This window comes from Cotesia glomerata, linkage group LG8 (genome assembly GCF_020080835.1).
Source record: "Cotesia glomerata isolate CgM1 linkage group LG8, MPM_Cglom_v2.3, whole genome shotgun sequence".
NCBI classification, from domain to species: domain Eukaryota; kingdom Metazoa; phylum Arthropoda; class Insecta; order Hymenoptera; family Braconidae; genus Cotesia; species Cotesia glomerata.
The window spans coordinates 15,399,739-15,412,732 of NC_058165.1; the positions used below are offsets into that span (position 1 = coordinate 15,399,739).

A 12,994-nucleotide genomic window follows, 5' to 3' on the forward strand; every position below is an offset into this window, starting at 1 on the left:
TTAATATATTTAATTTCAATTTGTTTTTTTTTTAAATCCCACATTTATAAAGCCCATATTTTAACTTTATTATTTAATTGAATAGATGGTGATCTTATAAAAGTATATATATATATATATATATATATATATATATATATATATATATATATATATATATATATATATATATATATATATATATATATATATCTATATATACTTTTCTTAATATATTTCTGTGTTTAAAGTATTTGTAAAGAAAAAAATCAAGCCATTTCGTTGACCTAGCTCTGTAGCTATATCAACCTAAAATGTTGAAAAAAAAAGAAAAAAATAAGTTATTTTAAATCCTTGCGTGAAATTTCTTAATTTAATAACAGAATTATTTAAATCTGATGTTTGATGAGTACGAAAAATGATTGAAATGATTAAAAATTATTTTATTATTAAAAACTAAACAAAAACAGAACGTAAACTACAAAAACTATAAGTCAAGAATAAATCGATTTTTTTTTCTAACCAAGTAATATTTTTACTGGAATAAAAAATTGGTGAGTTTCGAAAACATTATCAACATTTTAGCAACATAAAAATTATAAATCACTATTTTTTTAAGAAAAAATTTTTATTCGAAAAAAGTGAATAAAATACTTAGCTTGGTTTTTTTTCGATGAAGTGGGAAATTTACTTTTTACATAAACGATCAATGATCATTTAAGAATGCAAATGAAAAATTTCAACAAACTGTAAATCTATTTCCTGATATCTATATTGTTTCCTGATAAGACAAAAAAATAAAATTAAAACAAATATTGATTCGTTTCCGAATAACAGCTTCTTCAGATCGGACTCATAATTTTTTACCGAATTTTCCAAACAATGTTTCTTTATTGTGTCCTCAATAGTTTCGTAGATATATAAATTGATTAATAAACTTGGTAAGAACATCAATCGGATCTTGGAATTAAAGCTTTCGAATTCATTTCTTTTTGTGTGAGAATTCGCCCGATTTCGTGCTCGCACCCGTCCCCGTGCGCATGAAATGTCGGCATCGGGCGAATTCTCACTTCCTAGTCTGAGATAAGCAATAACACTAGTATAGCTGCGTCAATGAAAAATGACTGCTACAATCTAAACGACATGTTGTGTTTAAACCACCTTAATCAATCGTAAAGAATACACATTGAATATCGAACATTCTCAACTTTGCTAGAATTTTTCCCGTTTTAAATAGCACTTTCTATTCAATTTAAAGATTTCGTTCTTGAAAAAGTAAAAGAAGATTAAAGGCACACACATCGCTATATACCTCTCTTACTTCGGTAAGAGGTACCGATGAAAAAGCATAAGGGCGTATAAAAAATTTTTGCGGCAATTGATTTAACAATGTTTTAAAATCTTAGTATTTTGAAATGACATTTTTTTTTTCAAAAATAGAATTTTGTGACTTAAAAAGTAATATTAAATTATTCATCTAAGTATAAAGGGATCTCTTTGAAAATCGAATAAATTACCAATGAAAAGTTTTTATATTTTATTGTTAACATTGATAGAATGAGAATTATGTTTTGCTATAATTTTTCGATTTTTATGCATTAATTAAAAATTTTTTGCGTTTGAATATTGACATTTCAAGTAGGATAAAATATACAGCTCTGACTTTGTTATTTTCTCAGTCATTCTTGCTAAAATAATTAATTGTTTGAATTATTAAAAAAAAAAAATACATTTACAAGAAGATTTTTAATTTTCATCACTCTTGGATTTTTATATTTAATTATTCAAAATAGTTTATTGTGCTTAAACTTATTCGTTCCGTGTGGTGCTGGCACAAGTCAATCGACTCGTTTTCAAATGAATTTTCAATACACAAATTAAATTATATAGATTAATAATAAACTTCCGGGAGGTGGGATTTAAAAACAAATTTCTGCTATTTATGGATATTTTTGAGCTTAAAATGGCTGCAATACTTTTACAGAAAGCCTAGCCCAATTTGTTAAAAATATTGCAAATATAGTAAATAATTGCAACTATTGTGTGACGCCAAATAAATTAAAACCCAAGCATCACTTGTTGTCTAGACTACATTTCCGTAAGTAGAGTAGATACTATAGGAAAAATTGGTGGGCCAGAGAGTTCACTTTTGAAACTGGTGGTGGGGATAAAAGAATCATGAGTTCGAAAAGACGATCATCAGTCACGCTGCTACTACTTAGCTGGAACAGTTCGCCTATCTCAGTGCATAGTATATTCATGTTTAGTTTTTTTTTAATTTGTTTTCTTTTCATAATCATTCTTTACGTCATTCTACTGTACCAAAAGTTACGATAATATTGATAAAATTTTGTAATTTTTGTAAAAAGAAGAACTATTTTATTTATTTCTGTGTATAAAATGTACATGTGGTGTATATATTTTAGTGCATTTTGAGAAAGGTTAATATTACCTAAATTTCATGTGAAGTGTAACATATTAGACGGTTAAATTTTATCTGTCTGTGATCATCATCTATCTAGCATCATGCGCCGAGGTCCATACCAAAAATATTTTGATCGTTTTGGCAAGTGTGCAATGCCTCATTCAACTTTCTACCTTAGAAAAACAACGATCAAAGATTGTAAGTATCACTCTTAAAAATAGTAAATTATTCATATATAATGAACATAATATATAATAAGAAAGATTTAATGTAGAAACAATACACTCAAAAGATAAGAAGCAATCAGGATTTTCAAAACAAAGAATTTTTTTTTGCATTATTTCAAGTTATGTCTTAAACATATCCAAAACTTTAGGTGTATTAAATATACATACATCGAATGTTTTTTTCTTTTAATTAGTAAAAGGCTCTCAGATCTTCAAAATATCGGAATTTTTTTTAATTTATAAAATTAAGTTAATGAAAAATTTATAAAAATTAAAAAATTGTTACAATAGACTTTCAATATTAAATATTTGTTCCAAATGTTTTTATTTAATGTCTCACTAATTTTATAAAATTCTGAAATTTCCAATTTCATAAAAAATTAAAAATTTTTTAATTTGTTAGAGTTGAATTGTTCACTTCACTTTTTTTTTTTTTTTTTTTTTTTTATGAAATTCTTTTTACTAATATTGAAAAATCCAAATACGTTAGAAGGATGTTTTACGTTATTTCAAAATATTAATTAAAAAAAAATTTTTTTAATACAGAAGTTGATTTGACATTGAATGATCCATTTATAAGTTAAAAAGAAAAATTATGCTTTTTAAATTTATTAATTAATATATTTAATTCTTATGTGTTATATCAAGAGAAACATGAAATGGAAAAACTTTAGTCGGAGAAATGAGAAATCATAATAGCAACAGTCCCGAGTATCATTTGGACATTATTCATGATGCCCAGCAATTAAGTAATGAGCAAAATTTTGAAATTATTGATATAAATTCAAGCACTGATAACACAAATGGCAAAGTATACGGACTTGATTCAAATTTGTGGCTTCGGGATGAATTAGATGAACATGAAACTACTAGACATTCATGGTTTGATGATGATTATAATGAGCAACTTAATGAGGAAGAAGTTTGGTTTGAGGTAATAACCTTTAAATAATACTTTATAGAAGTAAATTATGAATATTTTTGAAGTGAAACTTCTTTACCGACGTATGAGAGAAATTTTGTAGCAATGTAAAAAAAAAATCGTCACAACTTTCCGTTACGCGCCATGTTGTTTTTTTTTTTATCAAAGTTCAGTATAGCGCCGTAAAGAATAAATCTAGTAAGCATTATTAATTCTAAAAACAATTAAAAAAACTAATCAAATGTTAATTTAAAAATAAAACAAAACAATTATTAGTAAATAAAAATATTTATTTTTACATATTTTTTAATTATTGTTTCTAATGATTTATCTATTAATTTTGAATTCTATAAAATCATTGCATGTCTACAAGATTAACTGTCATCAAATAATTGTATTACTTTGAATAGATAATTCCAATTATTTACTCATAACTTGTGTAATTGAGTAAGTTATTAAATATTTGCTTTGAATTATTTTTACTAAGTTATGGCATGAAATATGAATATCGAGGGTCTAATTAGCAATTGGTCTAACTCCTTATTTTATAGAAGGTGATTTTTTAACATTTTGATGTAGCAATAGTTCAATTTTAAATTATTGGAATGATCCAAACTAAAATATTATACCTCTATTAGTTATTAAATGGTTTTTAAAGTGATAATAAATTTTTAACTAATTGTTTTCGAATAAATGGAAGATTTTCTAAAATGGAGTTAAACAATTTGCTAATTAGAACATCGATATTAAAGTTCTTTATATAATTTTGGTAAACTGATTAACTAATTTTTAGATTAAATAATGGCAGAATCTAAAAAATGACAACAATGGTAATGACTATGAGATCATAATTGATGAAATACAATAATTAAATCTACCAACCTTGCAGTTCACTATGTGACTACTGTGACTTGTGAACTATAAATAAATAAAATTTTGCTTTATTAAATAATGACTTTTGTTAAATTACACTGTACTTTTTTAACTATTGACGTTTTTAAAAATATAAGCTCATCCCGATGTTACACTCATCAAGAGCTTTCATGTGAGTACCCACATGCATTTTGATATATTTTTCATATATAGATAGATATAATACATATAAATATATGAAAAATTGATGTGGGTACTTAAATGAAAGGTCTTGATGAGTGTAACATCGAGATGAGCTTATATCTTTAACAACGTCAATAGGTCACAAGATACAGGGTCATTTCTTAACTATGTATCTAGAGATAGAACATTTTCGAATACAGCCTAAGTACTTATCATCATAAACTAACTATTGGTGAGAATGATATGAAACCTTAAAAAGGCACAACTCCAGGTCAAAACTTTTCCAACGATACCAAATTTAACCATAAAAACCCATTTTATCATATAAATACACTGGCCACAAAATTTCGCTTATTCTCTTAATAATATAGATAAGAGCAATGATAAAATGAATTACTCATATTATTTGTATGCATGTCTATAATACCAAAATAGCTTTAATTTAATCCGGAAAAATTTTTTTTTCTAAAGTCTCATCTACCTAATTTCTGTGAAGTTATAAATAGTAAAAAAATGATGTCATAAAGAAGTTTCACTTCTTACCTGTGTACTCTGGTACACACACATATTTTTTTTTATCTTATAACTCTGATGTGTTTAGGCTGAAGAACGCTTGGACGAGCCTTTTTATGAGTCAACTTCGAATGATTTTCATCAGCAGGTATTAAAACTAAATAAATATTATCTTACTGAACCTGAAAGAACTACTAGAAAAACTATAATTATTCTAACAGTAGCATAAAAATTGGAGAGTATAGCAATGAAAATTTTTAATTGAATTTTTCCAAAAATTTGAAATAAAAATTATACAAAAACTACTCAAATAATAAATTTAGATCTTTATTTTTTGATTCAAAAATTTTTGGTAAAGTGTGATTATTAGAAATTGAAAAATGCACCAACTACACATAAAAATGCATATATAATTTATATTTCTCTTTTTTATACATTTTTTATGTAGTTTTACATAAAACAAAAAATATATAATCTATATATATATTTTTTCTTCATACCTCGGTCGAAAGTACGTATTTTCCTCCCTAATAGCAGAAATGAAAGTTTAACATTTACTCCCTGTGAGAAGTACACGCGCGCTCTCTATAACAGCGGGAGGAAAAATTTCTCATGCGTAATTACACTCGCAACTAGGGACTATTTATTCTGTCGCTATAACAAATTTTTAACCGCTGTCATTTCTGTTGCTACCTTCAACCTTAAAAATAATTTTTTGCTCGACGGGCAGAAAGCGTCAAATTTCGGCCCGCTGCGCTAAACGAAATTGCCACTTTCTGCCTTCGTCGAGCAAAAAATAGCATACACTCCTCGGGAAGTAAATAAGAAAGCCTCAGATCACATGTTTGTTGACCTCGGCTTCGCCTCGGCCAACAATTACATGTGATCTGAGACATTTCTTACTTTACTTCCCTCGGTGTGTAATATACTAATTAATGTTGTTTTGTCGTCTGTTAATTTAATATCAAAGTACTATTAAAGACAATTCTATACTCCTACCAATAAACCATCGTTAGAATGCTTATCTACAAATTTTAATTTGAATAATCAAATTATGAATTATCAAAACTATATATTTAGTGGAGATACGATTTTTAATTGTTCTAATATCAAGTTTGAAAACTGTGTTTTTATGGAAGTATTATTAATAATTGTGATCATTCAATTGAAAATGAAAACGACAAAAAAACACAATAAGAGTTTTTAGCTTATAATATGTTTTGTTTTATAAATTTTATAATAACTAATATAATTTGTTAAACTAATAAAAATGAATACATCTTTGATAAAATGAAATTTATTTATTACACTGAGAAAAAAAACTTTTACTCAATTAACAATTTCTTGGTACAAAAAATTCGATGACGATCAAATATTCTATTATTATTAATTATTAATTTCTGAAGAGAAGAGCGTCAATATTTATCTTTGAATAATAGATAAACAAGAGAATAGCTTTATTTAAATTAAGTAAAATTATTTCAATCAATTAAACTAGTTCTTGAGCTAAAATATATATTCTTGAAAATTTTCAAGAACATGAATTCTTGTATCAAGAAAATTTTCTTAATAAAAGTATTTTTTTTCTCAGTGTATTAAAAAATATGACCAGACTTGACTCTTCGAATGTATTTGATGCCTGCCCCCGACCAGCAGCACTCGCTTCGCTCGTGCCGCAAATGTCGGGGCAGGCATCAAAACATACTTATCAACATTTAAAGTTAAAAATAAAATTAATAACGTACTTTCGACCGGCTATGAAGAAAAATCGTATACACTACACGGCCCGAAAGTTGAAATCTCGTTCCTGCGCGTCATTATGCCCTCGGCTTCGCCTCGGGCATAATGACGCGCAGGGTCGAACATTCAACTTTCGGCCCTTGTAGTGTAATATACTAATTTTTAATGAATCCACAAATATTAAGAAACAAAAGAAAACATGAAATTTTTAGATAATCGTTTTTAGACTTCAATAAGTAATTATGTTTGTAAAAATACACGTTAAAAAGGTAATGGAAAAATTAAAGTTTCAAACACCAGCCAAGTCCCTCTGGTGTGAAACTGGAAGAATGACTGTACTTCAGAGTAAACACCGATAAATGAGAATTTTTACATTTTCTGTTATTCACAATTAATTTCTCAATAAAAAATTAATAAGCTACTGACAGCTTTAAGCTTCTTGCAACTAAAATTACACTCAAAACTGGAATATTTGGTATTTTCAATTATCAGTTATTATTGCCAGATAAAATCTCAGTTAAAACAATGTTAAGTGTAATACTTGTAGCAATTTTAATTACAGGGATCTGTTTTTACTTGAAAAACAGTATTTATTTTCCAATACTCTTTTTTTCGTATAGCAGCCATAATTTTCAAGATAATTTATATCATGCAAGAAAACTTTGAAATTTGGCGATTTTATATTTTATAAAATTTGTAGTAATTCAATCAAACAGTATGCAACAATCGATGTAAGAAAAACCCTTTTCCTTAAAAAATAGCCTGAAATTAATGAAAAAAAAAAAAGTGGATTATAGATGAAAAAGCGTTTGTCTGTAGAGGGTTAATAATCGTTTATTATTAAAGCAATAACACCCATATCTACTGTCATTCTACAATTTTATATTTAGAAAAATCTTCGAGAGAGAAAATAAAAATCAGAACTTTAAACGTCTAGACACACCAATGTTTGCAGAATATTATTAAATAGCTTATTGAAAAGAAAAATATATTTTTTTTAATTATTAAGATAAGAGCACTAGTACCGGCTCACTATTCGGTTGTGACAAAACAAAACTTAATAATAAAAACATTTCCAATGATTATAAGGTTATACTGTAAAATTATAAGACAGAAAAATGATTTTTTATTTAACTGATATAAATAATTAATATTTGTATTTGAAAACACTTAGTTATCTATTCCAGTACCGACTCACGGAAAATTGACGGGAACTACTACGTAGTTGTGGATCAGTAAATTATCCCAGTACCGAATTTCATAAATGTGCTTGTACGAACTTATTAAAAGTATTAGTTTATTTTATTATTTACTAAAAATACTTTCAAAATATGAGCAATCATAATTTTTAATAATTATTTATTTAAAATAATTTAAACCACAAACAAAAAGCAGAAACAATTATAATATTGCCTCTAGCACTCCATTCGATTTTTTCATTCAATACTGCCTCTCTTTTCACTTTGTCATATTTGTAAAAATTTTCTTGTAAATAATGAATAAATATTATTAATTAATTACTTTACAATTCACGTATAAAAATTTAATGCAATAAATGAAAACAGTAAACAAATATTTTTTAAAGAAATTAATGTTAAAGTCACTTTTAAAATCTTAAGGGGAACACCACTATGACGATCGAAAAAAATAGGTGATTTTCTGGAATTTTTGACACGGAAAATAAAGGAATTTAGGGATCGGATTTTTTTTATTTTATAAAGGGTACATTAGAGATTTTTACCCTAAATTTTTATAAAAAAATATTTAATTATTACAAAGTTATTAACAATCTCGTAGAGTACTAGAAAAAATTTCCCCCTCCATGGTCGGTTCGATAACTCAAAAACGGATCATCTGAAAATAAAAACCAAAAGTGTTTTTTAATCAATAAGGATGTAGTTATCATCCCACGTACGGAATTTGAAAAGTTTTTAATTTTTAAAAAATTGCGACTAATTGAAAATTTTCTCGCTATTCTTACTGTTTTTTTTTATTTTAACCCGGCTAAAAATCTTTAAAATAAAAAATTTTTAATTCTGTACGTGCGACGATAACTACATCCTTACTGATTAAAAAGCAATTTGGGTTTTATTTTCAGATGATCCGTTTTTGAGTTATCGAACCGACCGTCGAGGGGGAAATTTTTTCTAGTGCTCCACGAGATTGTTAATAATTTTGAAATAATAAAATTTTTTAATAAAAATGTAGGGTAATAATTTTTAATGTACCCTTAATAAAATAAAAAATCCGATCCCCAAATTCGTCATAGTGGTGTTCCCCTTAAATTTATACTTTTTAAATTTATTGATTGAAAAAGAAAATTTTATTCATCAAGGCATTCAAATAAAGTAAATTTTCACTTTTATTCTGCTTAAAAACAATAAATAGAACTTAATGATAAAATACTTATAACAAATCATAAGTTATGATAATAAATAAACTGTGAGCCAGTACTAGTTCCGTACGTAAAAAGATCAGAAAAAGTAGTGAATCGCAATATTTTAGATGTTAATTATTAAAAATAATATTTAACTTTTTAAAAACATAGATCGATGATTAAAAATTACAAAAATGAATTCACCTATATTTTGGCGTGTATATATACCCGTTATTGGTGACTTTTGAAATCAGTGTTATTGCTGTTGATAAACATTTATTGCAATGACAACCACCGAAAGCAGTTATAAGTCGTAACGGTCGCTTAAAAATGATTTAATTTCTTATAATTCAATAGAATAATCTTGTATGAAATTTTAAATTTTAATTAAAGACTAATTAAGTAATATTATTTTAGTTGTTTAATTTACTTTTCGTTACTAAATTATAATATAAGTACAAAAAATACTCCAAGTGAGGCAGAATGAGTGCCTGATCGGGTACTGGTACTCTTACTTTACTACATAGTCAAAGTTTTGTAATAGTTAGTAAATTATTTTATCTTTGTACTTTTTTGATCTATTAAACCACATATTTATTTGACTAATAGTTGTAATAATCGTTTACTTTTTTTTTTTTTTTACAGAATTTTAGTAATGAAAACAGCGCTGAAGAAAAATATAATGAGTCGCTATGTAAATGTACATCCATAACAAGAGGTGAAGCATTATTAATGACACTGCTGTTAGGAGCTCAGCAATCTTTACCGTGGACAACTATAGTAGCAATATTGTCTCTAATCAATACTTTGTTCGGTCATAAAGTAGTTCCAGAGTCAAAGTATCAACTTTTTAAACTATTGCAACTTAACGATAAAATGATTTGCTACCATATGTTTTGTAAGGATTGTTCACTATATATTGGGGCTCAAAATAATTCAAATTCTGAAGACTTGAAGTGTCCTAATTGCGGAATTGAGGATAATTCATCAAATATTTCGTTCTTCTTAACATTAGACATGGAAACGCAACTTAAGACAATATTACAAGATAGTAAAGTACAAGAAGCTCTAATCGACCGTTTCGAAGGAAAAACCAAAAGGGGACTTTAATAATATTGAAAACATTACTGATGGACAAATATACAAGAAATTATCAACTGCAAATAATCCATTATCAGAAAATTTTAATTTAACATACACCTTTAATACAGATGGATGCCAAGCGTCAAAATCTAGTAAAATTTCAACCTGGCCAATCTATATCATTATAAATGAATTGCCTCCTAAATTGCAGATGAAGCATATGATTATGTGTGGTATTTGGATACATGAAAAAGAACCAAATATGCAAATATTTTTGAAACCATTCGTTGATCAAGGCAATAAATTATCAGAAAAAGGCTTTGAATGGAAGTTAAGAGATAGAATGATTGTTAGCAAATTCATTCCAATCTGTGCTGTTGTTGACTCAGTAGCGAGATGCAAGCTACTAAATATGAAAAAATTTAATGGTTCATACGGGTGTACGTTTTGTGAGCATCCGGCAGAAACTGTTGAAGGATATAAAAGTACACAATGAGTACAACAATTCCTCCGGATCGTAATGATGCATCAATCAAAAGCAAAATGGAACTCACAGGTCAGAGTGAATATGTGAAAGATGTGATGGGCGTCTGGGGACCCTCACCACTGATGAATTTAAAATATTTTGACTTAGTTGATGGGATGTCCCCAGACTACATGCACGCTTTTTTATTGGGTGCAGTGATGCAGCACACCGATATATTGTTAACATCCTTTGGTAAGGAGTATTATGTAGGTAATCCAAATCAACTGGAGATTATAAATAAAAGGATTATGAGCTTTAAACACCCAACTTGCATCACCCGGTCCCCGAGAGCTATAACAGATAGACAAATTTGGAAAGCTTCTGAATGGCGGTCATGGTTGCTTTTTATTCTTTGATTTGTCTCGAGGGATTACTCCCAAAAAATATTTAGATCATTTAGCAATGCTAGTGGAAGCATTAAATATTATGCTATCAGAAAAGATAACAAAAGAACAACTGCGAGTGGCCGGATTTTTGTTAATCAAATATGCAGTTTTCTATCAAGATTATTTTGGTAAAAGTGCGATGACTTATAATATACACCTACTTTTACATATGGAAAAAAGTATATTAAATCTAGGACCACTGTGGTGTCACAATGCCTTCTGTTTTGAAAATGAGAACCATTTTATCTTAAAACTGGAAAAAGTCCGTCTCATCTGCATATTCAGGTAGCAAGAAGATATATATTCGAAAAATCTTTGCCATCATTGGGTGACAAGATCAAGAAAAAGTCATGGATTTACAACTTTCTGTGAAAAAATATAACAGGAAGATTGAAAAAACATTTGAAGTGAATGGCTGTACATTAATTAGTAAAGGCAAAGATTATAAATTAAATACACCAGAGAAGAATCTTTTGAATTCATCAGGAAAATGTAGATCATTTAATAGGTTTTATTTATAATGGTAATCGATACACTTCAGAAAGTTACCGCTTGTGTCAAAAATAAACGATTTCATCATAGAGTTAAGAGACGGAAATTTCGGTAAAATAAAAAATATCTGCTGTGTTGGAGATGATAATACCGGAAAAAAATTTATATTTTTTACGACCAGATAAAACACATAAGAAATTTTTCTATCAATCCAAAAATGTGACAGTCCATAATATCGAAAAATGTTCTGTTACTGACAAGTTATCTGTATGTGAACCAGAAATGATAAAAGCAGCCCTGTATTTTAACTCGAGTACAAGAGCAAGATTATATTATAAAAATACCAAAAGGATGTTTTGGTGACTAGGAAAATTCATGTACACATTGTAAAAATTTGTAAATAATTGAGTCAAGTTAAAATTAATGTAATAATTCTTAAAGAAAGTTTTTCATCCATAGTTTTGAAAAAATCCTTCAAGTAAAAATGCTACTATGCCTCAAACGCAAGTTTTATAACATTTTGAAAACAAGTTTAGTTCTTTAACTTTGAAAAAAAATATTTCTCAACTGATTTTGTAAAAGTTATAGAAGATATCTAATAAACTGTAAATGTTTTTTACTACTTTCAAACATATAGATATAGTTAAATTAGTATGTGCCATTTTGAGATAACATATTTTTTCAATTCCAATTAGAGCCACCTTTGGAAGAGGTTTTTTACATCTTCCTGCAAATATTCAGCTTGTTCTTTAATTACTAAAAAAATTTTGCCTCAAAATGGCATACTCAATTATTTATATGTAAAATTTTTAATCTAATGTTAATAATTTTCAGAAATTTGTATGTTTTGTTGCTAAAAGTTCCACGCGATTCTTGAAAAATTTTTCTTTTGTAGCATGCTTTTCATGCATCACGTTATTTTTGATAGTTGGAGATTAGTAGATCTTCACTACAACGTTGATTTCTATTGTTTTTTATACTATGTATCAGTCTGTCAAAGTTTCTTTGTATGATATAAAACTAAAAATTTTTAATAACGAAAAAGTGTTACATTTATAGCTAAAACGCATGCTTCCTAAAGTCGGATATGATTAAATAGTTACAAATTTGTTAATTTTATATTTTAATAATTGGAAACTTTCATGATGATTACTGAAAAAATTTATTTATAATAAATGTATAAAGTTAATTATCGAAAGAAATGTGAAATTAAATTTCAAAATGCATAACATTAGTATATTAATATCTTTTTACCAATAACATTCCCT

The 12,994-nt window shown here is 27.1% G+C and overlaps 1 protein-coding gene across 2 annotated transcripts; it reads left to right on the forward strand.

Moving 5' to 3' along the window:
- The first annotated feature begins 2,017 nt into the window (after positions 1-2,017).
- LOC123270986 lies at positions 2,018-10,405 on the forward strand. Of its 2 annotated transcripts, none has more exons than XM_044737193.1 (4): positions 2,018-2,602; positions 3,276-3,565; positions 5,211-5,270; positions 9,885-10,405. In XM_044737193.1, the coding sequence occupies exons 2-4, from the start codon at positions 3,314-3,316 to the stop codon at positions 10,347-10,349; spliced, it is 777 nt and encodes a 258-aa protein (XP_044593128.1). In that variant the 5' UTR covers positions 2,018-2,602; positions 3,276-3,313; the 3' UTR covers positions 10,350-10,405. The 2 variants fall into 2 exon arrangements, with proteins under 2 accessions (XP_044593128.1, XP_044593129.1); XM_044737194.1 differs by having other exon boundaries at positions 3,280-3,565.
- The last annotated feature ends 2,589 nt before the right edge of the window (positions 10,406-12,994 follow it).

What these genes read in the sequence shown, in the direction of transcription:
- LOC123270986 (XM_044737193.1), top strand. Translation starts at nt 3,314, where the DNA reads ATGAGAAATCATAATAGCAACAGTCCCGAGTATCATTTGGACATTATT. An exon ending in AGGAAGAAGTTTGGTTTGAG is followed by an intron (nt 3,566 to 5,210) that starts GTAATAACCTTT and finishes TGATGTGTTTAG; the next exon opens with GCTGAAGAACGCTTGGACGA. An exon ending in CGAATGATTTTCATCAGCAG is followed by an intron (nt 5,271 to 9,884) that starts GTATTAAAACTA and finishes TTTTTTTTACAG; the next exon opens with AATTTTAGTAATGAAAACAG.